Source organism: Artemia sp. Qi Xiang Cuo, chromosome 16 (genome assembly GCF_049724085.1).
Source record: "Artemia sp. Qi Xiang Cuo chromosome 16, ASM4972408v1, whole genome shotgun sequence".
NCBI classification, from domain to species: domain Eukaryota; kingdom Metazoa; phylum Arthropoda; class Branchiopoda; order Anostraca; family Artemiidae; genus Artemia; species Artemia sp. Qi Xiang Cuo.
Genome location: NC_142809.1, coordinates 16,224,434 through 16,251,888, shown reverse-complemented (window position 1 = coordinate 16,251,888; position 27,455 = coordinate 16,224,434). Strand labels below are relative to the sequence as shown.

Genomic DNA, 27,455 nt, shown 5'->3' with positions numbered 1-27,455 from the left:
CAGAATATTAGCAGTCAAATGGTCTTAGAATTCTAGAAGACCGTCCAGACTCGCTAGTTTTCCACGGTGATGGCCAGATTTGAATGTGTTCTTGCTGTGCTAGCCGCAGTCTCTGACAGTCCCAACGGTGAGGCAGCGTTTGAAACAAAAGGACTACTGAACAAAATCAACTCTGCCTCTTTTTTCTCAAATATGCACATAATAGAAAAAGTGTTAGTCATTGTAAATTGTTTATCAGAGCAACATCAATCTGAAAGTTTGCTGATTTATAAGGTACTTGCACTGATTTCTGGGACATGTGAGACTCTCCGAAAGCTGAGAAACGATAACGAATGGAACAACTTAAGCAAAAACGTATCCAAATTCTTGGCTTTACACGATGTCTAAGAATCGAAATCTCCACCATCTAAAATCAGTGCTCGAAGCAAGAGAAGTCAAGCCATTTCCATTCGTTTAGAGGCCTTCTTTCAAACTCAACACCCGGTAAACGCAATACCAGTCAGCCAGTTCAATCCGACTCCGGTAAAACTTCTGTACTTCGAGGTAATAGACAGTTTCAGGAGCGAGATGGCCCTACATTTCATGCAAAATATGCCTCTGCTTGACACTTTATCTGCCTTCGACCCCTCAAGTTCCGATTTTCTCGAATAATCGAAAGTGGAAAGATTTATGTGTCATTATTAAGGGATTCTCGGTGTCGATAACTATGCCATAGAATCCCACCCCTCTCTTGCAAAGCTGCATCTGTCAAAAAGTGATAATTCAAAAATGGATCTTCTTCTCTGAACTATAGAAATTTTTTCCGAACTCCCAATTGCTTACTCTGCTCTGTAGTTGCTACCTTGCCTGTAACCACTGTCAGCAATGAGCTATTCTTCTTGGCATTAGGGCATAGGAAGGATTATCTGCAATCGACGATGGGAAATGACACTCAGTGATCTTATGATCATGGCCGTTGAAAAAGAGGAGGTAAAGAAACTATATTTGAATAGATTAGTCGACAATTTCTCCAAGCAGCGAAGTCACCGCTACCCCTTGTTTTTGGTGGATTTGCTCAATGTTGTTCTGTATTTTTTTTATCTTTATTTTTAAAAAAAATCCTTGCCCCCCGCCCCTACCTTTTCGTGAATTGACGCCACTACACTGCATTCCTTAAGCTTTCCCGTCTTAAATCATTCGAAGGAGCAAATTGACTACCGTCTCAAAAAGGAACAGTGGAAAAGGATAAAACAGAGCTTTCATTACTGGTATTGATTTTATTTTATTAGATGCACGGTGAAAAAAAATGTACATGATTTGCCTGTGCAGTCTGAAAAAAAACCGCATGCCTGTGACCAGGTGGTTGTTACAGCTAAATGTAATCTAGAAGTATCCCCAAAAATAAAACACAAATTGACCATAAGAATGCATCGCTAGACCGATAGGCTCCGAAGGTCACATGGTGCGGATGGGCAAGGGCCACCTCCTAATGATGTATGGTGTTGGACCCCTCCCAACATTATAAGACACGGACGACACAGGGCGACACTCAGCCAATGCCTTGAGAAGGATGCTGCACTGTCCAGATCGTCCTCGAAGATCTTGGTCTAAAGCAAAAGAGAGGTAGTCGTGGAGAGGCACAGTTGTTGCCTTTGGCACCAGCCGGCATCAGAGGACCTAAATCTAAGTAAGGAATCTTACATTAAAGAGCAAACTACAATGCCTCACACAATACTACAATTTGTTTACTCAATAGAAATTGAGGGTAATTCACGGGAAATGCCTGGCTCAAAATTCAGTGCATGATGGCATTTTGGCTAGAAGGAACACGCGTACAACATAAAGGCATATTAAAACTGGTGAGGAGTGGGTCTCATTCATAAAAGTCTTCAAAGATTATGGTCGCACGGTCGGTCGGGCGCAGGACAACCAAAGAAGTGAATCTAAATTAAAGATACACCAGCAAAACAGCAGTCCAGAGCTTTCAGGGAGGCTCTTTCTTCCTCTAAATTTAGTGCTTTCCCGTCAATTGCCGTTATTCCAAGAGTTCAAACATTTGTTAATCAACAGGAGAAGGTTTAAAAAGCAGCCATAATCCCCTATGATATATCCCCCATGATAATCCCCCATAATCCCCTATAATAACCTAATCCCCCATAATAACCTAATGATATCCAAATGACTAATTGTATTCAACACATAAATCTAACTAGCTGAGAAGTACGTAAGAGGTCTAGCCTACTACTAACACTACTGCTGACAACTCACCACGGCACAAAGCACCCTCAGCCAACATAGCTCAACGCGGTCCTCCTTCACCGTAACCTCCTCAGAGTTTCAGTCTTTACTCTCTCCCAGGAAGCTCCGATTTCCTTTTGATTCGTTCGTTTGAACTCTTTCTATCCCATTAAAGAACACCCTACTTTTCATTTACCTCAGCTGGATTGCTAATTCGACTGTTGGAAACCTATTCTTCTTCATCCACAGAACGTGACATAACCAGCCTAACCTTTTTTTACTTATACCTCAAGAAAGTGGGATTGGACCACATCTTATTGAAAGCTTATTGTATGATATACGGTCGTTCAAACGAGTATCTGAATCCTTAGGCAATTTGGACCCCCGGACAATTTCACCAAAAAACATCTAGCACATCTTCTTCAACCTTTCATAGCCCTTCCCCCCCCCCGCCCCCACCACTTTTAGAGTTACAATTGACCATTGATATTACTATGGCTTCCTGCATCTTAATCTTTCTTCCTGTTCTTCAAAACTTGTTTCAACTGAGAATAAAAATCGTGCGCCTTGGCAATTCTACCTTTATGCATCTTCACTCACTCCGACTAATACGCTACCTAGGTCAATGAAGCTATCCGTTTGCCAGATCTTCTCGTCCCCTAACATAGGTTTCTCAATCTTTCATTTAAGCGACTCAGTATGCTTCACATTAATTTTCAAGTCTACTGTCACACCCTTAATTCTCGAAACCTCCAATAAATTATTTTACTTCACATAAAACTTTTATCTAGGATACTAAACTTGTCTCTGTAAATTGAACCGAGGAGTTTTACCCGCCCCGAAAGTTTCCAAAAACTTTTGCTATATTCTTAGGAAAAACTCAATCAAATAAGCTATGTTTAAAGAAATAAGACACAACCCTGCTCAACTCCTGGTTTCATCCTAAACTCATTACTCATCTCTCCTACCTTAACAGCAGTAATATTATTCTAGTATATAACACTACCCTGTTTAAAGTCTTTATTTAGTATACTATGGAAGGATAGGACCCTCACTGAAGTTTTTCTGTAGGCTGAATCTAATGCTTGTTCCAAACCTGTAGCACTCTAAAGAGACAACAACTTACACACTTCTCAATCAGTAATACATACTTGAAAATTGCGTCAAAGCATTGCTTTGTCCTCCTTGACTTTTTTAATTTTGAACAAAAAACGAATAAATAGAAAGCCTTTGGATAAGGTGGTACACATCTTGCTACTAATACTCATTGAATATTTGCACATACCTCAGAAGTTAAAGCAATGTATATTATCAAGGGATTTTAATGGGAAGGGGGAGGCTGTATGAAATCAAAAAAATATTATCTTATTGGCAGGCTTAGATCTCCTATATGTTTTGGATAGGGAAGGGGACCTTTCGGAGCTACCACGATGTGTACTTCTTCCTTTTCATAAAAATATACATTCATCAAAACTTTTTATACGGCATGTCTTAGTCTAACAAGCATACCCATCTTTGTCACTACATGGTTGTCAGCACATGACTGTCCAATCCTTCCAACGAAGCCCGGAGTCCTGCACAAGTTCGGACCTATTACCTCCTACTAATTATAATTCATACCTGTAAATGTTATATCACGATGGAGAGGTGACCCATATTAAACTAACATACCAAGCAGTAGGCTGAGCAGCCCAAGGAGTCCACCAAAACAAACCACCTTCTAGTCAAAAATTCTAACCCCCTACACCGACAAAGTTTAGGAGATTCGATATATTAAAATCATTCTGCGAAATGGTATTTGAAGACCTAGCCCCCTCACAGACAAAGTTTAGGAGATTCGATATATTAAAATCATTCTGCGAAATGGTATTTGAAGACCTAGCCCCCCTCACAGACAAAGTTTAGGAGATTCGATATATTAAAATCATTCTGCGAAATGGTATTTGAAGACCTAGCCCCCCTCACAGACAAAGTTTAGGATATTCGATATTTTAAAATCATCTTAAAATAATTAGAGAAACGATCTTCTAATCAAAAAATCCAGCGTAATACTGTTTTTTCTACTACATGTTTAATTTCATCAAGAGATGGTGCTCCTCCGGTCGTCGCTCAACGCTATTTGCAGTCGCAGTTCTGGTTTGGCAAACTCATGAAAGATCCAACTTGACATTGCTGTGGGGCAAAACAGGCCCTTCCCTTCTGGTCCTAATCAAGTTCCTAATTTAATCATCAAAATACGTACCCCTGAACATGTTGGTTATTTCACCATATTTTTCAACAAATTCTTTAACCACTAGCTTATTTCCTAAGTCATGGAAAGTTCCCTGTGTGCTCCCCACTTAAAAAAAGTAGAGACTGCTCCAAGTAATATTGGCTTCTTTCGACCTATTAGTTTTTATTTCTGCATAACCAAACTTTTCAAAATTATTTCAAAAAAGCATTTTTTACAAATTCTTACAATCAAGCAATCTATTAACAGATAGGCAGCAGGGCTTCAGGAGAAAACGCTGAACGTTAGACTTGCTGATAGTAAAATACAAGGAATGAGTAAAGTTTCTGTCTAAGGTCCCTGTTTGGCCTATTCTTAGGTGCAAGCTTAAGGGTTTTGCCACTCAGGGTCAGTTTTACAATTTACTGGAAGATATTCTCCTTCGTCGTTCACCAAGAGTTATCCTTGCCAGTATTACATCCGGAGGTAGTTTTAGAAGGAGGACAGAGGAGGCATTTGCCCCGGGCACAGAAATTTTAGGGGCGCTAGAGATTTTATTTTCATTAAGATAAAGTGGAGGACGCAGTTGGCAAAATTTTATTAATAAATGGAAATTTAGAGACAGAGGGGGAGGGCTAATCAATATTTTCCCCAGGCGCAACAGATGCCAGAACCGCCACAGCAAATGAGGAAACAACAACTGCTGGATCAAGCCCATAACAGAGTATAGTTGTCGACTTTTTTCTGATATAGTGAAGTAAGTGATTTCCAGCATCATTCAATTAGGGTGGGATCATTGAATATTTTTAATAAAGATTCCATTAAATACCTTGGGATGCCTTTTGGCCCGTCAATTGAAGCTACGCGGGAATTGGTGTTATCTTCTGTATTGGGGAAACTTAGGAAAACTTATGACCTGCTATTCAGGGTGAAAGGTCGTATTGATAAACAAACAATTGCTATAATTTATAATTCAATGTTTGTACCTCATGTATTTTTCCTCGTTCCATTTTTGGAGTTTTTAAGTAAAAGTGATAAAAAGCATATTCGCGTGTACTTTTTCCGGTTGTGTGAATATTTTCTTGGAATTTCACTATGGATCAAAAACAGGTATATTATTCGAAAATTTGTAATATTTGATTTTACTATCAAAATGGATCAGCAAAACGACCGATTTCTTAGACGATCTAGAGAAATTAGAACAAATTTTCCCCTTAATTATCTTGTTTAATGGAAAAATAGTTTTGTCGCCATCGCTTTAATAAAACAGCTATTTATGCGTTATGTATTACGAGTGTTTACTGTTTATGCGTTTTGGGAATCTCGCTTACGTGTTAATATAAATTAGTTTGTTTTTTTTCTTCATATATAGTGTTAAACAGTATACATTATACTATATATTATGAAGCATATGCTACAGTATATGGTAAACACTGATAAAGAACTTTCCTTCCGAGAGAATTTACTATTCGAGTTCTCAACATAAAAATTGATGTCGAGTAAAGCATACCTATATTTAACTTTCCACATTTAACTACATTTTCTACACTTTCTAAATTTAAGTTTTAACATTTAGCTACATTTAACTTTCCACATATTAAGGTAATTATTTAGCTAAGTGTCTCTAAAAGAGAGCGTTGGTCGTTCACCAAAAATAATATTCATTCTAACATGGTGAAATAATTAATTGAGTAATTTAGAAAATACTTACGCAAAGGGCCATTTGCCAGGTAATTTGGGGAAATTAAATCCGATAAATTCCCTTTTTAAGTTATTATGAAGCTCTACAAATTCATTATAACGATGAGAACATAAATGCCTTCCAGCCATGTAAATATCATAAACCTAAAAAGAGAAACATTTACGGCTTGAAAAGCATTCAATGCTCTTAATCATGAGAGAAGCTATACAAGTATTAAACCAAGCTTTTTGGTTAAACCAAATTTTAGTAAGTTTTTCCTAAATTTTAGACGAACTTGCTGTTTCTAACATTTAAATGATTCAGTGCTAAAATGGAATACGAAAAAAAGTAACTTTTGACATAGAAGCTCTTGAAGTTTGACGTTTTGGGGGAGGTTGAGAACTTTAAACAACTCGGGTGGATCATCAATCTGATGGGATCGAAGATCGCGAAATTATTGCACGTATTGCTTGCACTGGTAATGCCTTTGACAAGTTAAGGAACGTGTGGAGAAACTCCACAAACTCTCTGAAGCTTAAACTGTAGTTCTTTAACAGCAACATCATCTTTGTGCTAATGTACGGATGCAAATCTTGGGCGTTATCCAAGCAGCTTCAAAAGCGCATACAAAGATTTCCGGAAATAATTGCCTCAATCGCACCCTTGATGATCAGAAAAGGTCGTCAACGTCTTTATCCTAGAAAAGATCATACAGCCACTTATGACTGACAAAGTGAAAAGCTGTCGATAGCATTATTGGGGGCACGTGGTGCGAACGGTTGAAGGTTGTCTTAACCATAATATTTTGTTTGCATCTCTCCTGGATTTAGAAGACGTAGATGACAAAGAGTGACACTTGGCCATTATCCCGAGTAGAGTGCTGCACTGTAAAGGCCGTTCCTTTAGCATTTTTGGTCAAAAGCACTAGAGAGGTCATGATGGAGAGGACCGTTTCCCCCTTATATTCCCACCGTTTTTGGGAAGACCAAGTCTGTAAGTAAGAAGTTTAAGTTGCTAAAACTGAATCCATTAAAATAGTTACCAATTATATTTTTACAAAAACCAACGTTCAACTAACACTATTTTCGGAATCAGCCAAATACAAACTTCATAATAGAAGTTTATCCAATATCCAGAGCTAGAACTAGAACACATCCAATTTAAACTGAATTAAGTTTAGTCAAGGTAAACCAGCCAGGATATTCTCAAGAAAATTCAGGTTAACCTGAATTTTCTAAACTAAAGTTTAGAAAGTTCTTAGTTGGTTAGTTATTTTCATTCTTAGTTAGAGCTAGTTTTATTATTATTATTATTCATTTATTGCCCGTCAAAAAAAGGTACAAAAGGTACAGTAGACGGAGTAGTCACTAAAGAAAACAAAAAGAAAACAAAGAAGAAAAAGGACACAAACACACACTGAAAATTCAAATTATTCTTATTCTTAGTTAGTTAGTTTAGTTATAAAATTTAAAGTTTTTAAATTGCTTCCCCCCCCCCCCTAGCTGGATAAATCGAACAGCCTCAATAATGCTATGTATGAGTGGATTATTTGTAGACTATTCAGTGGTTTATTTGGACGTTATTTGCATGTCATGTTATTTGCAACAGTATTTTTTCTGTGCGAATGTTCTTTCTTTCCTTTTCATTTTCTTTTAATCCGTTCTGAACTCTTATATATTGTTTAAGGTAATAAATATTTTCGTTGATTGATTGATTCTTCATATGAAAAGCTGACTTATACTTAAATTTCAGTGTGATATTCTTTTCTTCTTCTTCATTTTGTTCTCCACTTTTTTTCTTTTTTGTAGGCGGGCGTAAATAAATAAAAATGTGTTGTCCAAAAATCCGTTCTTGCATACCTTAGTTTATCAACTGTACTTCTCTCTTATTCAACAAGAATTTTATGGCACATTTTGTTGGTTAAAACGACCAACAATCGTGCGAGCTGGGTTTTTTTTTCAGCTTGCATTACGAGATTAGAAATTTGGTAATTATAAAGCAGTCACTGTAACTCTAGTTATTGTATCGTCTACATTTCACCCCATCTTTCTTAATAAATTAAAACACCCCTAAACCCCTTTCAATGTGTTTTGAATTGTTGAAACTGCTAAGTAAATAATAGTTCTGTCAAAAAACTACTCCGCTGTGCAGCGTAGCCTCTCTGATAGAGTTATGGACTTACGACCGCCGCTTTGTAACTCAAAAAGTTTTAAGAATTTCGTAACTTTTCTGAGATATTGAAGAAATTTGGTGTAATAATACGGTTAGGATTTACAAATAAATTATTATATTAGAATTTGAAGTGAAATATGTTATTTACACCATTGTTGAAGTTTTCATGTTGGTTAACATAGTTGACAATGATTGTAGATCTAAACCCAAAAGAAAACTGATCTGGAGAAGTAGCATCAATGCAATGCTGTTCTAAAGCTAATCTGTTTCATTTTTATTGTTCAATTTTTCTCGGGCAATTCAAAACATGAAAAAGGAAAATTGTGCATATAGTTGCGATAAAAAAAAAAGGCCATTCAATAATAATCCTATTGACTGGAATGGATTCGCCAAGAATGGGATTATACCCTTGCCTCAGCAGCTGGAACAGTAGGAGTCAAAGCACTCCTTGCATCTACTACTACTCATCACTACACTCATTTACTACTACTACTACTATAATCAACTACTCGCAATGTTTGTGGGAAAAAAAGATAAAGAGATTGTAGACAGTTTCGTTTAACCATTAAGATACATGTCAATATATGTTGCGCTATCTTTTTAAATATTACTGAATCACGTCGAGTCAAATACTAGCAGCAAAGCTCGCGCAGCTTTCAACCTGGTCAAACGTAATCACGATAAGACTTGCCGGAGACTCCAGCAAAGGGATGAAAAGACCGAAGGAATGACAAGCCTCGGCTAAGGACAAGAGACAGATCTTAAAAATGTAGGATCTAGATCTAGACAGATATATAAAAGATCTGTAAAGGGGAGAAATATATTACCGAAATATACAACAAAAAATCAAGGAAACTGCAGCATGTCATTAAACTCTAAGAATTTTGGGGGGATTTTCGGGGGGGGGGGGCAAGCCCCCTGCCCCCTCTAAATACGCAGCTGATATGGATGTATATTTGTGCATCTATATGTTTACCAAATCTAAAAGGAGCAGAGCAGATCTAGCAGTGCATTAACTTAGAATAGAGAATATTAGGGGACGTGCAGAGTTGAAAAGATGAACAAATCGCTCAAATTTAAACAGTTATAAATAAAAAACAAATTTACCTGCACGAGAAGGCTAATATGGATACACTAAGGGAAAGACATAAGCTCAAATTTTGGCCTTAGTGCTATGATGAACCCTCTTAATAAGATTCTTTGTTCAACTCCCCATATACTAAAAGTGTCCATTACAAAACTTCAAGACACAAACTCAGCTTTATCCCATCTGTTGTAGACTACTACACTAATTCATTGAAAAAAGCTGCTTACCCTTTTTCTATTTTTCTATTATTTATTTTTTTCAATTTTTCCTGTGTATTTACTTTTTGACTAGTTTTTACTCCTGTGGAGATTCTTCATCTTGTAAATTGCAGACTATTTTTATTTCAAAATTAGTTTTATCTATAACTTTAATTGATTTATCCACTTGGCTACATTTTGTTCTTCATTTATTTTATGCTAAAAATACTAAGTTGCTTAGACCAAGTTAATCCAGGTGACGAATTAATGGTGGGTTACAAGAATATTGATCAAGTGGACAACTTCATTTACCTGGATAGTATTCCTAGTAGAATTGAGGATGGCAGGAGTCAAAGTGAAATAGTCATGGCGCAGGGTTTTTTTTCTCAGTTGAAACAAGTTTGGAAGAACAGGAAGAAGGACGTGAACGAAGCTAGACTAGAGTATTGGATGCCAAGATAATGACTGCGGTCAAGTGTGGCTCTGAAACATGGGCGCTTCCAGAGGCTGAAGGAGATATGTTTATCTAATATATTTTGTGGCTTGGTTTCAAATATATATTTGGGATTTGGTTTAGTTTATTGGATTGTCCTACATCTTCTTTTTTTTGGGAGGAGGGGGGTCTCTTAAAATCGCTTTTTGTTTCGGTCTTTTAAATATTGTCGTTGTTTTTTTCTTTTTTTTGTGTGTGTTGAGTCTTTGAAAGGTTGAAATACATTATATTGAAAATAATTTTCTTCTCTTCTTTTGTATTTGTGCCATTTCTGTTTTTCCCTTGTTTTTTCCCTGGCCATAGAGCCTTACGGGGGATTCTATGTTGAAGTATTTTTGTCGTAAATTTATTGGCTGAATAAAACTGAATAAATTGCATGAAAATAAAATTTTTGTAAGTATTGTTTAAGAAAAGTTTTAGGTGTTCCTTTGACTCAGCCTATATCTATTAATAAGCTGTACAAATATTGTAGTTCGATCCTACTTTCTAGGGCTATAATGAAAGAAAGGGTAAGATGGCAAACATCGGTTTATCGACGAGCGATGGCAGATGACGATGAGGACAACCTGACCTTCCATCTGGAGCCAAACGAAAAGCAGTCCATCCCTAAATAGAGAGGAGAGGTCATGACAAAGCATTAAAAGGAGTAAATTTGTTGGAGTAAGCAAAGAGTGGAACTTTGAATAGTTGAGGCGGAGGAGCAGGGTGCGCAGCTGCGATGGCCTCAGGTGAATTGGTACTACATTTAGTTGTTAGTAGTAGTAGCTTCAATGTTTAATTCCACATATTTTTTTTTACTGTTACACCATTCTTAATTAAAACCAATTTCATTGCCCGAGGGGTTTACTATAAAAGATTCAAATCAAATATTAAAACTTAATTATGTACTTTTCTATCATTTAATTAGATTTGTTTTCTCTCTCTTTTTTCGTTGACTAGGAAGCGCAAATTCAGCAATTCCTTGCTATGAGTCACTTTTCTAAATAAACCATAACTTGAATTTTATATAAAAACAAAACTGTCCAGTAAACACCCTTTAACTGAGCAGCGTTAAGCTCAATCTCCAAACAAGCCTATTTCTCTTTCAAAATACATTTACTTTCCAGAATATGAATTTTATTCGGTAAAAAAAAAACGTCAAGTTCCTTCAGAGTCCTTTACAGCCTTTCAGATAATATTTACTTATTCATCCGTGATAAAACGGGTCAGCCTCTTGTGACATACGTAATAAGAGTTCGTCGATTGTTGGTCACGTACTACGTATGAACAATCCCCGACTACCGAATGCAGCGCTCCACTGGAAACAATCCGGTACACGCCGCAGAGACAGACCCAGAAACACCAAACTTACAAGACAAATCTGTGAAACTTAAACACCTGAATCCGCCCTCAGTGGGATGATATACTGGCAGCACCAAATTTGCGAGAAGATTGGCGACTCTTTCTTGATGCCCTGGGTGCCTCTGGAGGCACAGGAAGATCTAAGGTAAGGCTTAAAAATACAGGGTAACATATTCTAATATTGGAAATAGCCATTCACTGTTACCAATATGAATTTCAGGAAGCCTAAAGTGAGTTAAATTACAAATGATAAGGATTGCCATATATATTTGTATAGGAATCATTTTAAAAATCTTCCGTTGAGACTTACTTATATCACTACAGACAAATTGATATTTCACCTTTTCCCTATTAATATATAGGTTAGACTTGTTTTCTTACCCCATAAACCACAAACAGAGATGTCATCTTTTCCCTTTCAAGCTTTAGGTTAGATTTGAGGCACAAAAATACTCTGTATTTTCGCCCACTTTGGTTAGGATCATTTTCCATGCTAAGATTGTTTAGTAGACTTATAATTTAGTTGCAAATGAACCATGAAAATTGTCGATTCAGGATGGAGACCACATCATAAGATGGATATGAATTATTCCAAAATTGGTTATAGCAAGCGCAGATGGGTCAAGTTTGCATTCAGAGTCAATAAATGTATATATATATATATATATATATATATATATATATATATATATATATATATATATATATATATATATATATATATATATATATATATATATATATATATATATATATATATATATATATATATATATATATATATATATATATATATACATATATATATATATATATATATATATATATATATAATGAACATGTCACAAAAAATCAACATGTCACAAAAGTTAGAAACAATCAAAAATCACGGAATTTATAAAGGAATTATTATCAGATAGAAACACCAAGAATACTGAGTCTTGTGACTAAACATGGTGCCCCCAAACCCTAACTATGATAAGTTTGTGATAAGTCACACACACACTGGACTTGTAAGTTGCTTCATAATGTCATCTGTTCTTTATGTATATTAATTAAAAAAACTTTTTCCACAAAATAAGTTTTTCAAAGAAAAGTAAAGAACTCCATTAAACCAAAAATGAGCAAAAATAAAATAAAAAAATCTACCAGGCATGAAACTCCCAAAAATCAGCATCAATAAATAAATAAAACCCAAAACGGACAGAAATTACAATAAATAACCGAGTCAAACTCAAAACGAACAGAAATTAACATGAGTATTGCTCAAAAACCCTATGCCATTCCAAGACCAAAACATAAAACCTTATATACCCCCAGGGCCTAACTTACGACCGTTGTCCTGAGGACTGTGGGTGAGTGCCCTCCTCAGAAAAATAATTTCTATGCAGAAATCAGCTACATTGAACAAAATGGCAATCTCAAGATGTTGATTGGATGTGTTTGGGGAAATGGTGGGCGTGGCAGGGGTGTTAGATGCCTTCCAATCTTTTTCGACTATCAAAAAGGGCACAATCCACTCCAATTTCCAATCGAATGAGCCCTTTTCGAAGTTTCTATGACAACTCCTTTGATAGGAAGTGCCCTGGTCTAAGACCAAGAACCAAAAGAAAAATAATAAATAAATAAATAATACATTGTGCCAACATCGTTCTTTACTGAGGCAGCGCTATGGCGCTGCCTATGATTTTAGGTGCCTTTGTCAAGTACTTACCACAAATTTCTCAGCCTTTCTTTCAACATAGTGATAATCAGGGACTGAAATTGGCAGTGATCTTTTCTCAGTATAATCTATATATGAATAACCAGTGGTCTCCTCCGTAGGTTCTAATTTTTCGGCATCCTGTAAAGGAAACAAAATAAGCCCACACTTTACATGGTTTTTCAACTCGACAATCGTTTTGTAAAAACAAACTTAGTAGACTTTTAGTTTCAGATCCATTCAAATTTATGTATTTTTAATGTCAAATCCATGTAGGATTTAAGGAAATATTATGCACTAGAATAAGATTTTTTTTTAAATGTTTAGTTTAGAGAGGAAAACTGGATGAACATCCAGTTTATTTTAATAAAGCATATATAACTCCCTTAAAAATTTAATTTGTGCCATCAAGAATATACCAAACTCTATCAAATAATTAGGAGAATCTGAAAAAAAAATAGGCTTGTATTGAAGAAATTTTGATGTAAATAACTACAGAGACCAAACCTTTCCATAATAAAAAAAAAGATAGAACAACGAGGAATTATTTTAAGACAGGGAAAAAATTCTAAATGAATATCTCAGCTCTATATCTAAGAGCAGTCATCATCAACGGTAAATCTCATTATGCAAAAGTAAGACAGTAGTATATTTTTGTAAAAACTAATATATTCGAACAACATAATTATATATTAGACTAAAAAATTATTGAATACCCTGTTAATACTAGCATTTTCCTTGCGACAAGCGGGGTTGAACCGTCGATCTATTACTCAGAAAGCGCACTTCTAGCCCCTGCGCTACCACAGTGTATCCTAATGTTTGATTCTTCAACAAACTTTCGTATATTATATAAAACAATCTTTATTTCGAATTGAATATTTTTATTTCTCACAATATCGAAACAACAAAAACATCATAACCAAGATCAATGAACAAAACAACAAATGAATGTAGATTTATGGTTAATTTGTCCATTCGTTGCTCTAACTGGCAATTAAAGGGCCTTAAATTTGAACAAAGCTAATACAGGTGATATGGACGAAAACCCGTTTTTGTACTCTTAATTTTTCAAAGAAAAAGAGCGAAACAACAATAAAAATCTTCCCAATAAAAATTAAAATTATAAATATATTAGTAAATTAAAAAAATTAAAATTAAATATATATTAGTACCTGTTGTATGCTTGTTTGGTATGATTGTTTATTTAATTTCTGTTCGTTTTGGGTTTCATTTATGCTTCAAAAGCAAAATACTTTTGTTCGTTTTAAGCTTGATTTGCATATACAATATAAGCTTTACTCGTTTTAAGATTTATTTATTCATTTATATTAGTATAACGAAAGAATAAAAATTAAACAAACACGAAACCACAAGAATGGAACCTGCTCTTCCCAATAAAAAATCAGATTCTTAAAACAAGATCTAAATTGACAATGGAACAAAGAATTTCAGAAACTGGATTTTCAAATCGTACAATTTGGTACTGATGCACATAGGCGCCCATAAGCTGAATTCCAGGGGGGGGGGGGGCGTCCCTGATCTAATGGGTGCTTTTAATACTATATATTAGAAATTTCGGAACAAAAATATAAAAATAAGGCAGTATCATTCAGCCAGAAGGGGGCTTCCGCCCCCTCCTGGCTGATGGAAAACAGTAGTATGGAATACTTTTCTAGAAAGTTTGCCAGAAGAAGGTGACAATAAGCAATAAACAAAAATACCTTCTTAATGTAATACTTTTATAATACATAGAATCTGTTTTTCAAATCCTGACACCTATTCAAAATTCAATATTTTGAAGAAAAGGAAGAAATCTTGCTTAGTCAAAGGATCCCTGCATCATGTTTTTTTAATTTTTAAATTGGAGTCATTATTTATTTGGAGATTTGGACTTTCCTGTTTTTTCAATTCTGGATTTCAGTGTTGCTAATAGGCTATTGTGATATGGCAAGCAAACTGAAACATATTAGCCCAGTAAAGGGTATGGACAAGTGTGCAGCATGTGAAGATAATCTGAATGTACTCAAATGCCATGAACTGTAATGCATGTGACCAATGGTTGTGTGCAGATTGTCTTCATCTTTCAGAGGCTGAATATATCATATTAACAAAAATGACTTGTTGCATGGACTGTAAGTAGAAATGCCCCATGTGCAAGGGCAACCCAAAGAGTAGTGTAAATGCTTCTGAAATAGAAAAAATTGTGGAAAGTAGCATAACAAACTCACTGAGTAGCCTTGGCAACACAATTAAGAACATGGATTTGAAAATCAAAGAAGCAGTTAAGGACTCTTTTTCCAATTTAAAAGTTGAACTAAAAGCTGAAATTGACACCAAATTTACAAGCCTTGAAGAAAGAATCTGCTCTCTGGAGAGATCCTAAGGTGCTGCCACAGACAAGCAAGTGGGCAACTGCTCTGGGGGAAGCCCTCAATGAAAAATTTGAAAGTGAGGTAAAGACTCTAATATTTGAAGACCGTGATATAAGCAAGATAAATATAAAATAAGACTCACAACAAATATGATGCCAGGACTTTTTTTTTAACTTGAATCGTCACATATTTCCGTTATATTCAGAAACCATGTTACCAACAGGCTAACCCGGAAGGAACCTGATTTCAGATCATCATGGTCAGATTGTTGTTTGATAGAACCGCCCACACCCGCTGTGCCGTAGTGGTAAAATTTCTGTAACAGTAGGCATCTTAATGTGTTGGCCGGCGCTTACCCCCCCCCCCACTTGCGAATACCCCCCACGTAAAAATCCTCCCAGAAAATCTCCCCCCCCCCGTGGAAAATAAGGCTTTCTAAATTTGAGAATTTTATTCGAGTTTTATTTTTTTAATTTCCGTAGGGGGAAGGAATTTTGGTGCTTGGGTATTGTGCGCCACTCACTCAAATTTACGCTGAGTAAAATTCGAGAACATACCGGTTTTTTTTGTTAGTTTTTTCCTTATTTTAGAAATAAATTTGTGCTATAGATTTGCACATTAGGGGGGGGGGGTAAGCATAGCGGGTCTGCATGCAAAGTATGTTTGATACAATTATTCTGCAAATAAGATAGATAGAAATTAATAAGTGTATTTTAAAGCCAAATATACTGCCAAGAACATAGTAAAATAACAATGAATATAGTGAATGGGGAGTGTTTAACCCCCCGGAAAAGGCACCCCCCCCCCCACACACACGGAAAATAACCTCCGCGGAAAATACTCCCTCCTTGGAAAATACTCAAGCAGAAAATACCCTCCCCCCCCCTGTGGAAAATGAGGTTTCTAAATTTGAAGCTTTTATTTGAGTTTTTTTCTTAGTTTCGTTCAAAAGTGCTAAGGAACGGGAAAAGAGGAATTTACCCACCAGAAGTGTCTTAAAAACTTAGAAAAAAAAACAGAAATCCATTTGTGTTGAAAAAACTTCCATATGAACTTCTGCAATTTTTGGCAAAAAAATGTAGGTAAACAATCATCAAAATTAAGCTAAAACAAATGGCACCAAAAAGTTTAAGAAGGTTTGGCTATCCTTTGAAAGGCTAGTTGGCTTTGGGAGCCAACACATTCTAAATTGTTTAAGTTTTTACGGACAAAAGCGTAATCAAATCCTACGAGTTTGTTTTTCTGATCTTCAAAGTGTAAAACTACCACAAATCACCATTAACAAATAAATGAAACCCAAAACTAACAGAAATTACAATAGATAGCCTAGTCAAACTCAAAACGAGCAAAAAATAAAAGGACTATGGCTGACAAAACCCATGTCTTCTTCAGACCAGATAATAATTTGCACTTTACTTTTAAAAAAATAATAATAACCGTGTATTGTCAGTTTGATATACATATTCTGATATTTATTCCTTATAGTCTTAATACTTCTTTATTTGCTGAAGTCAAAAAAGTGAAAACATTTAAAATGTATTCTGTTTTCAGTAAAGTGCTAATTACTTTCTGGTCTTGAGGAGGTGTGGGGGTTGTCAGCCCTACTTATGCTAATTGTTGCTATTTTGAGTTTGAATAAATTATTTATTGTTATTTCTGTTCGTTTTGGGTTCAATTTATTTATTTATGGTCTTGAGGAGGTGTGGGGGTTGTCAGCCCTACTCATGCTAATTGTTACTATTTTGAGTTTGAATTGGTTATTTATTGTAATTTATGTTCGTTTTGGGTTCAATTCATTTATTTATGGTGATTTATGGTAGTTTTACGCTTGGAAAATTATTTGAATTTATTTCTACTCATTTTTGGCTCAACAAGGCCATGGACACCGGCAAGGGGGCAGGGGGGCATGGCCCCCACCTGGAAATTTGGGACTATATAGGAATTATAAAGAAACCAAAGGAAAAAAAGCAGAATAGAGGAAAACCATGGAAAAATGTTTGTTGCCCCATTGTTGGCTGCCTGCCAATAGATTTTGACCATAAGTAGGAAAATATAAGTTCTAATTTGTAACCCCTAACAAGTTTTCCACAATATGATTTGGTTGGAGCAAAAAAACAAAAAACAAACAAATAAACACGCATCCGTGATCTTTCTTCTGGCAAAAAATACAAGATTCAACATTTTTGCAGATAGGAGCTTGGAACATCTACAGTAGGGTTTTCTGTTGCGGTTAATCTTATGGTTTGATTTTCATTAAAATTATATCACTTTTAGGGGATGTTTCCCCCTTTTTTCAAAAATAAGGCAAATAAGGAAAATAAGGCGTTTTTCAGGCTCGTAACTTTTTATGGGTATGACTAAACTTGATGAAACTTATATATTTGAAATCAGCATAAAGATCCGATTCTTTTGATGTATCTACTGGTATCAAAATTCTGGTTTTTAGAGTTTCGGTTACTATTGAGCCGGGTCGCTCCTTACTTAGTTTACCACGAACTGTTTGATCGCTGATTAAATTTTATGTTATTTATGCTATTTTCCATGGGGGGGGGTATTTTCCGCAGGGGGTATTTTCTGGGGGGGGGGGTATTTTCCGCAGGGGGGTATTTTCTGGGGGGGGGGTATTTTCCGCGGGGGTTTATTTTCCGCGGGGGTATTTTTTCGGGGGATTATTTTCCGCGGGGGGTATTTTTCGGGGGAGTATTTTCCGCGGGGGGTATTTTCCGGGGGGGTATTTTCCGGGGGTATTCGCCGGGGGGGTATTCGCCTAGAACCCTCAATGTAACATTTAATAGTACAGAGAGAAAAATTTAATTGCCACAACGTATTGAACTCACTTAATATGCATTTAGCATTTAATATACTATAAGGAGTCTAAAGGTTTAATTATAATTAAATAAAACTGAAAAAGTAAAATTCTTTTAAAAATAAATAAATCTGAATAAGTAAAATTTGAATAGTGTAATTTTTTATTTTAACATTTTCAATGTTGTAATAACCGGAAAAAAGAATATTTGTAATATAATTCGCTTTTAATGAAGCGCCAATGATGCAGTAGGCTTTAGAATTTTACAGTTAGGGAAAGAGGGCAGTAGCTTAACTTTTGTTTGTAATGAAACTAAATTTGTCGTGAACGGTCTTGGGAAGAAGTAAGATTAAACAAAATATTCTATATATAATGATATCAGCTGCTGAAAAGCCCACCAGTTCAAAATTTAATTTTACTGTAATTTTTCTTTTATTTTCAATGTTGTAATAAGTACGTAAGAAATTATTTGTTATATATTCATTCCAGTAAAGCGCCGATGACACAGTTGGTTTTAGATTTTTACAGTTAGGGAAGGAGGTAGTACCCGTACTCTTCTTTGAAGTGATTTTTGTTCGTTTCAATCTTGATTCGCCTATTTAATTAAAGCTTTATTCGTTTTAAGATTTCTTTATTCATTTATAGTAGTATCTGTTGTATGTTTATTTGGTATGATTGTACATTTAATTTCTGTTCGTTTTGGTTTTCATTTATGCTTCAATAGTAAAATATTTTTGTTCGTTTTAAGCTTGATTTGCATATTTCAATACAAGGTGTACTCGTTTTAAGATTTATTTATTCATTTATATTAGTACCTGTTGTATGATTATTTGGTACGACTATTTATTTAATTTCTGTTAGTTTTGGGTTTCATTTATACTTCAATAGCAAAAGATTTTTGTTCTTTTTAAGCTTGGTTTCCATATTTCAATACAAGGTTTACTCGTTTTAATATTTATTTATTCACTTATATTAGTACGACAAAAGAATAAAAATAAAACAAACACGAAACCACAAGAATGGAACCTCGAAACGACTTAAAATGGACAGAAATTATTTCGTATATAAAAAGGATTGCCCACTCCTCGAGACCTTGCTCTTTACGCTAAAATTTTTACTTTTTGTCCCAACTCTTTAGGAACGACTCCTGAAACACAATGGCCGTTTAATAAGCAGTGGCGTAAATTCAGATAAATTCTGGGGGGGGGCAAACTTCAAAGATTTTTGCCAAAACGGAAGAAAATTTGCAAATTTTCACTTTTACTTTGTGAGGAAAGTACAAAACTATGCTGATTATATTCTGTAAAAAAAAGTAAAAAAAAAGAAAAAAAGTTTGAATTGGTGAAAGTTTCTAATTCAGAGCGAGTGGATGGCTTGGAAAGAGCATTTCCTGCCGCGAAGTAGCGGATATTTTTGAAATATTATTAAAAACTGTATTATCCCTTATATTGGACCTCTTAAGACTCCTTTTTAGGGAAGCAAATTACTTAAAAACAAATATTGTGCTGTGAAGGGTCTAAGCCAAAAAAAAAAAAAAATTAGAATTAGGAAATGGCATTTTGTTTTGTTAAGAATTGAATTGAGTGAAGGTCTAGAACAGGGTTTTCTGGCGCGAAGCACAGTGGCGGAAATGAAAAAAAAACCTGGGGAGGGGCAAATTCCATGTCTCAATAGGCAGCCTCAAGTGGGTTGAATTAGCAAAAATTCAAGAGAAAGGGAAATCAAGCCAAACGAAGCGGAAGCCAACTTATAATTCTTTGGATAAAAAAGTTTAGAACACAACTCGATATAAAAAAATTCAACGACATAAACACAATTAAGCAAATAAATCATAAATTTGTTTGCATCACGACTGAAGTATCCAAAGAAAGCCACTATTCTAATGGGAAGCCTCGTTGCTTCAGGGAAGCAAACTTGTCGACGGCAATGTTATAATCTATCTTTTTCGCTTTCTCCGGCTGGGTTGCTATAACTAACAAATCGCTAAGTCGCTCATCAGTCATGGTTGTTCTGAGATATGTCTTAACCCTCTTAAGCGTTGAAAAAAATCTCTCGTTAGAGGCAGTTGAAGCGGGGAGCGTCAAAGCAATTTCGAAAGCTTCCGAGATGACAGCTAATTTTTTTCCTAAAGGAAAAAAATAATAAATAATACATTGTGCCAACTTCGTTCTTATATGCCCCAAGGGAATGATTTAAAACCCTTGCCCAGAGGGTTGTGGGGGAGTGACCTCCACAAAAACATATTTTCTATCTGGAAATCAACTACGCTGAACAAAATGGCTATCTCAAAATTTTGATTTGATATGTTTTGAGAAATGGTGGTCGTGGAAGGAGTGTTAGCTGCCTTCCAATCACTTTTGACTATTAAAAAGGGCACTAGAAATTCAAATTTTCAATCGAATGAGCCCTTTTCGAAGATTCTACGACAACTCCTTCGATACGAAGTGCCCTGGTAGGGGAAAAGAAGAAAACAAAAAAATAGATAATACATTGTGCCAACATCATTCTTTACTTAGGCAACGCTATTGCGCTGCCTATGATAATAAGTTTTTTTAATTTCGAATCATCTGTTATGAAAGAGTGTTGGTGGGTGCAGAGTGGGGAGAGGGGATTGGCACCTGAGACCACGTTGAGGGAACTGGCTTTCCCGGCATGAACTGATTAACAATCAAAAACTAAAATTTTAAGAAATAAGTTTTTTCAACTGAAAGTACAGAACAACATCGAAATAGAAAAAAATTAGTTCATATATGAATGGGGCTGCAACCTTCGAAATCCCTTGCTCGTTAAACTAAAGTCTCTATTGCTTTGACAAAGCTGCTTGTTTTAATTAAGCGGCCCTGATGTTTGTGAAGTCTTTCTTAAAGAATTGGGAAAAAAGTCAAAATTTAGCGTAAAGAAATAAGGGCTTAGGAGGGGGAAGCCCCCTCATATATGGAACAATTCTGTTTATTTGAAGTTTTAATTTTGGTCCTTACTTTTAGTTAAGAAAATTATTTTTTTGGTACTTTTCTGTTATATAAAACACACTCGAGAAGTGAAGTTTGGTTACAATAAAATAAGATGAAAATAGAATACTTTATTAGCAAAATGGTGAAGGTTATTTGTGAATTATTAAATTGGGAGCTTCGGCGTCGGCTCACCGTCTGAAAGAAAAAGAAAAGTTCATTATGAACGCGGTTCTTGATCAAGTTCCTTTTTACATTATTAACGTGATTCTTAAGGACACCGGTTAGTTTGCTATGACTAGCAATAGAATATAGTGTCTCACCATGGATGCTCAAGAATCATTTCAGATTGTTGGAAGAGCTACAACACAACTGAGCTGGAGCAAGCAGGTTTCACTCATTTGAAAGTAAACCACAAAAATAATTTTTTCGGCCCAGAAACCGACGACTCTATCCAAAAAGTAGAGATAATGTGGGGTTCTGCAAAGTGGAGGAACAAACGGCACCCAGGTACATCCCGCCGTCATTTACATTCATACTTAGTAGAGTACATGTGGCGGGCGGCAGTAAAGGCAGAAGGCAGAGTTCATTTTAACGCGATTCTTGAGAACATTTCTGCGTTCTGAGAGCATATTTCCAAGTTGTAGTTTTCACTGTTTTGCTAATAAATTATTCTATTTTCATCATTTTTTTCCATTAGGTTAAATAGGTTTGGTTAGGTTACGTATTTAGTATATACTCTGCTTTACCCCCACCCCACCCCCCTAATGTGCAAATATATATCCCAAATTTCTTTTTTAACTATTATATTTTCATCATAACTTTGTTTCACTTCTTTAGCATTCACCAAACTTCACTTCTCGAGTGTGTTTTCTATAATAGACAAGTACCGTTTTTTCTCTTGAATTTCATAAAAGCGTTACTGTATTGAATATTAAAAATATTTTAATAACAAATACCAAAGTACTGAAAACATTAGTGCCGGCCCCGAAGTATTACAGTTTCTGCCAAAGTAAAATTTATGCAACTTGGAACTAAAAAAAAGCCGAATCGGTGGGTCAAACATGTAGGTCCAACACTAGGATATTTGCATCTGTTAGGAAGCGACCATTTCATATGCACCACGATGTAGTATAAAACGGACAATTCTTTCAAGAGAACTATTGGCTTTACGAAGCTTAGCAAAAAGGAAAAACGAGACTATGAAGCGGAGTTGCGGAAGGATAGTTCAAATAGGGAGCCATCAGATTTGTATCCCGACTCCCTTCCCGCAGTTTTTGCCTCTGCAAAAGATAAGCCGGTAATTAGGAAGAAGCACGTTTGCCGAGAAATATTGAACAGCAGTTGGAAGTTCATTGCTCGTGAAAGTGAGCTTGAAGTTGTGATTTATGATGGGATGCAACTCCTTTTCAGGAATGCTGGCACAGGAGCTCAGACCTTAGAGGAATACTGCGATAATTTCCTTAATAGATTCATCTTTCAGCTAGGTAAGGGTGGTATAAGAATATTTGTTCTTGTGTTCGACATGCATTGCTACTAATCGTGCGGAAAGGCGTTTACTGAAGGAAAGCGTTCTTCTAAGGATGAATATTCTCAGTTCTTGAAGGTTATTGATACAGACATTAGTGATTTTTTCTCAGAAAAATTCCCTCTAATGAAGACTATAATGGCTCCTCGTGACTTTCGCTATGGCCTGATCTACACTGTGTGTGACCATCTTCAGAAGACGAAAAACGTTATTTTCATACATTCCGGAATAAAGAACGTGCAAGTCATTGTGGACGGCTATAGACAAGAAATTGAACCATTAATTAGAGTCACAACAATTGCTTTTCACGTCTCAAATGAAGGAGAAGTCTTCGTTAATAAAAAATCGAGTTTGCTAACTGTCATGCAGAAGCAGATCTAATAATTCTTTTCTACATTTGGAAAATTGGTTCCAGTTCGGATACGAAGCGTTTCTGTATCGTCACTGGTGATACAGATATCTTCTTTTCTTCGCTTCTTGTACTAGATCTCTTCTTTTCTTATACTAGATGTATGCCAGCCCTTGAAAGATCAGGCCTATGCCTATACTATACTATTACTATAAATCACTATAAGTAACTTACAGCATAACCAAAACGCACTTCCTCTTAACTTACCAGTATCTTGCTAAACAGAACGATTTTCAGTCTATATACATTCACTAATTTTGTTCTGTGGACAGGCAGCTTGGGGGAGTTATGGGGTATTAGAGCAAGGGGGAGGGATTGGAAAAGTGAATTTTTATTAAACTGTTTCTTTATTTTTCCAGGAGCTGTATTTTAGACCAGTCTCAGGGTAGGCTCCCCCCCCCCCGTGTGCATATACATTAATAAATGTTTAGTATTTTGCGCTTAGCATAAATATGCAGGCTAAACAACTTTTTCTTTTCCTTATACATTATAAATTTGAAAGAGTGGACAGACCTTGTTTTTGAATAGAAAAGTCATTTTTTGCTTAGAAGCAATCCAAACTTACTAACCAAACAAGATGTAACTTAAGAGACTACAATATATAATTTAATTGAGATTTACCTTAAATTACCTTAAATCGCACTTGCTAGCGATATGGACGAGTCCAGTGTACGCCAGTTAGTGATGATAGGGCCGCGGGACATCAGCTTCATCCCATTGCGTTAGCCATAGTTTAGTTTTCCATTCCTTATCAAGATTGGCTTTGAAACTGTCAACGGATGGTGAACTCACTGTCGTTTTGCTCAGATTGTTACAGAGGCGTATGATGCGGTAGGAGAAAAAATGGTTCCTCTTCCTTGTATTATCACGCTTCCAAAAAAGCTTCGCTGAATGACCCCTGGTTCTTGACAACTGGGCAGGCTGAAAGAGGTCCTTGTCGTCAGACTTGAGCAGTTTGTAGGTCATTATCATATCACCTCTTCGCCGACGGTATGTCAGAGTTGGTAGCTTGAGGCTCTGCAGTCGGCATTCATACTCTTTGTCTCTGAGCCCCTTTACGCATTTTGACGCCCGTCTTTGGATAGACTCGAGAGCCATCTGGTCTGTTTTATTAATTGGCGTGGCGACACACATTCCAAATTCTAATCTTGGTCTCACCAGGCTCTTGTAAAGTTTTGTGATTATTGCAGGGGATCTACTTGTCATTGTACGTTTGATGAGACCAATAGTTTGGTTCGCCTTTGCTACTGCAGCTCGGGTGTGGCAGTTGAAATTAAGGTCTTCGTCTACAACGACCCCCAGATCTCTTTCAGAGGGACTCTCAGAGAGTGGCTGTCTCACACCGGCCTTTGCTGACATCGAGTATTGCCATCGTGGGTTATTTCTTCCAAAATGGAGAACCTTGCACTTTTCGACATTAAACTCGAGCCTCCATGTCTTGGCCCATTTGCCAAAGCTGTCAAGATCTGACTGTATTGAGGTCACACCTTGCTGAGTTCCAACAGGACCAATGAGCTTTGAGTCGTCGGCGTACAGGCTAAGCTTGCTTGTAACGGTTCTTGGAGCGTCATTAATATATACATTGAAGAGTGTAGGTCCCAAAACTGTTCCTTGGAACCCCGCTTAAGACCTCAGCTATTTCGGAGTAGTAAGCTCTGCCACCTTCACCAAAAACTCTGACCTGCTGCTTTCTTCCCTTTAGGAAAGACGTGATCCAGTCCACCACTCCCTCTTGAATTCCAATTGCCTTCAGTTTCAAATGAAGCCTTCGATGGCAGACTTTATCGAAGGCTTTAGCAAAGTCTAGCAAGATCCTATCCACTGGGAGACCTTGGTCGAGGAGCTCAGTTATGTAATTATACGAGTCAATCAGATTGGTTTCGACTGATCTGCCTGGTCGGAAACCATGTTGTTGTTTCGATAGATGGTTATTTGTGATCAAATGTCTAAGAACGGCAGTGTTGACAATACCTTCTAGGATTTTCCCAACAGCAGACGTAATACTGATTGGCCGATAACTGCAAGCTTTGCTCTTGTCTCCTCCTTTCTGTATTGGCGAGATATGGGCTACTTTCCAGTCCATTGGTATGACTTTAGTGTCAATAGATTGCTTGAAGAGTCTTGAGAGGGGTATTGCTAGTTGGGAATGAGCTTCCTTTAAGAGTCGTGGATGTATGCCATAAGGCCCAACAGACTTATTTGGATTAAGCTTTTTAAGCCAAGATTTGAGCTCAGCCTGATCCACTCTTATTGGTGACATTTGAGTGGTGATTTTGTAGCATGGTGGGGTTGGCAGGGGGGCTTTGTCTGCGGGTGTGAAGACTGATGTAAACTGGTGGTTCAAGGCATCAGCACTTTCTTGGGGGTCGTTTGACTGGGCTCCATTACAAAACAGCTCCGAAACCGTGTGTCTACCAGGCTTATGTGCTGAGGCATAATTCCATAACTTCTTGGGATTGGTTTTTGAGGTTGCTGCAATGGCCTCCTCATATTTATCTATCAATTCTCTGGACAGGGCTCGAACTTTGTTCCTTGTGGTTTTGAACTTTACCAGGTAGTCCGTTCTGTGGGGGTCCTGATTTATGAGCTTCGACAGTTTCTTCTTCTTTTTCCTTGCACTTTTCATTTTTCTGGTCATGAAGGGAAGAGTTTTCGGTTTTCGTCTCCACGTGGTAGTTGTATTTCTACTGACGGTGTCTAACAACATATTTTTCATTTTCTCCCACGTGTCCTCTACCTCCATCGTTTCGACAAATGACCAATCGCACTGACAGAGTTCACGCCTGATTTGATTGTAGTTTGTATACACATGTCTGGTTAGATTCGATGTCTGTGGGTACAATCGAAATCGGCATTTTATAGCTATGTGATCACTATTTCCAAATGGGGGTTGCAATTCTATATCAATGAGTGACTCAGGATCATTTACCAAAACGAGATCAAGGAGTGAAGGACTCTGTCCATCTTAATATCTGGTCGGGATTGTCACCGCCTGAAACAGCGAGTGTGCCTCTAAGCAGTCAAGAAAAGACTGCATAACCGCATTACTTGTATGGCCGTACCCCTGAGTCCACTCATTCATAGGTACGTTAAATTTACTAACTCTGACTAGAGTCTTACACTGTCAAGCAGCACCATCAATAGACCAGCATATAGCCGAGAGTGAGTTCTCCAGACTCGTTGAGGTGGGACTTCTGTAAAAACAACCAAGTATAATGGGACCCCCAGGTAGGTTAATAGATATCAGAATTTGTTCTACACATGGCTCATATTCTGACTTAATATCAATAGTGCCTACCCGAATCGTTTCTCGTACATATATGGCTATTCCTCTGCCACCATCCGTCAATAAGTTTGTCATCAGTCTGTATCCGGAAATCTGTATCTGGGATTCTATCAGGGGTAGGGAGGTTCGCTTTGGTTTAATCTCACAGAACGCATAAATATCAGCCTCATTTGCGGAGAGGACACATCTGACCTCCTGAATTTCGAGGTTAGGCAATCAACATTGCTAAACACCACACTAAGTCCAGTAATTTTCTTGCAATGACTGTTGCCTGCATCTGTACTAAGTCAATAAGAAGACATAGAAGTCTCTGGGTTTGCATCACTATAATTATCACTTGTATACACTGTACTTCGAAAATCACTACCATCTAACTGACTATTTACATAAGTTACTTCACTTGGTATATCTTCTAGAGTTCCTGTGCAGCCGGCGGGACTGCACGAGTCGGCACGTTTTTTGGAACTATAGCGTTGCCTCGGATAACCAAATTGGTTTTGCCTTGTGCTTGTTTAGCCTGCAACTCCTCGTATAACTTTGCTTTTTTCTCACGGTCAGTGTTTGAGACATCATTACGGAACTAGATTGTATCTGACCCTTTTTGTTCGTAAGATTTTTGAAGGATTTGTTTATTAATCTTAAATTGATAGACTAAGACCATTATAGGAAAAGGCTAGTGACCGGTGCTGGTGGTTGCAGCTTGTCCTTGGGTTTGCTCATTACTCAGACAATAAACATTTGAGATGCTCACGTTTGGCAGCCCGTAATCACTTGCAAGGTATCTCTTGATGTACAGTTCATCGCTTGTCTGAGGGGGTACACCAAAGACAACATTATGAAGCTTTTGGTACTGCCGGTCCCTGTCATCTGCAATCATGTGTCTAAATTTAGTTTCAAGCTGAACCTCAAGATAATTTTTCAATGTCTGAATCTCCGACTCGACTAATCTCTGAATTGCTGCCTGGTCGAATGAGGTGCACTGTTCGATAGTAGCCAACCGACTT

The 27,455-nt window shown here is 36.7% G+C and overlaps 1 protein-coding gene across 1 annotated transcript in view; it reads right to left on the bottom strand.

Moving 5' to 3' along the window:
• The window catches only part of Snx27 (sorting nexin 27), a 73,985-nt gene that overhangs the window by 34,718 nt on the left and 11,812 nt on the right, over positions 1 to 27,455 (bottom strand). The window contains exons 3-4 of the mRNA XM_089102611.1: positions 13,112 to 13,240; positions 6,138 to 6,271 (exon numbers count right to left, since the gene is read on the bottom strand). Of these exons, the coding sequence (XP_088958737.1) occupies positions 6,138 to 6,271; positions 13,112 to 13,240 (263 nt within the window). The remainder of the gene's footprint in view (positions 1 to 6,137; positions 6,272 to 13,111; positions 13,241 to 27,455) is intronic.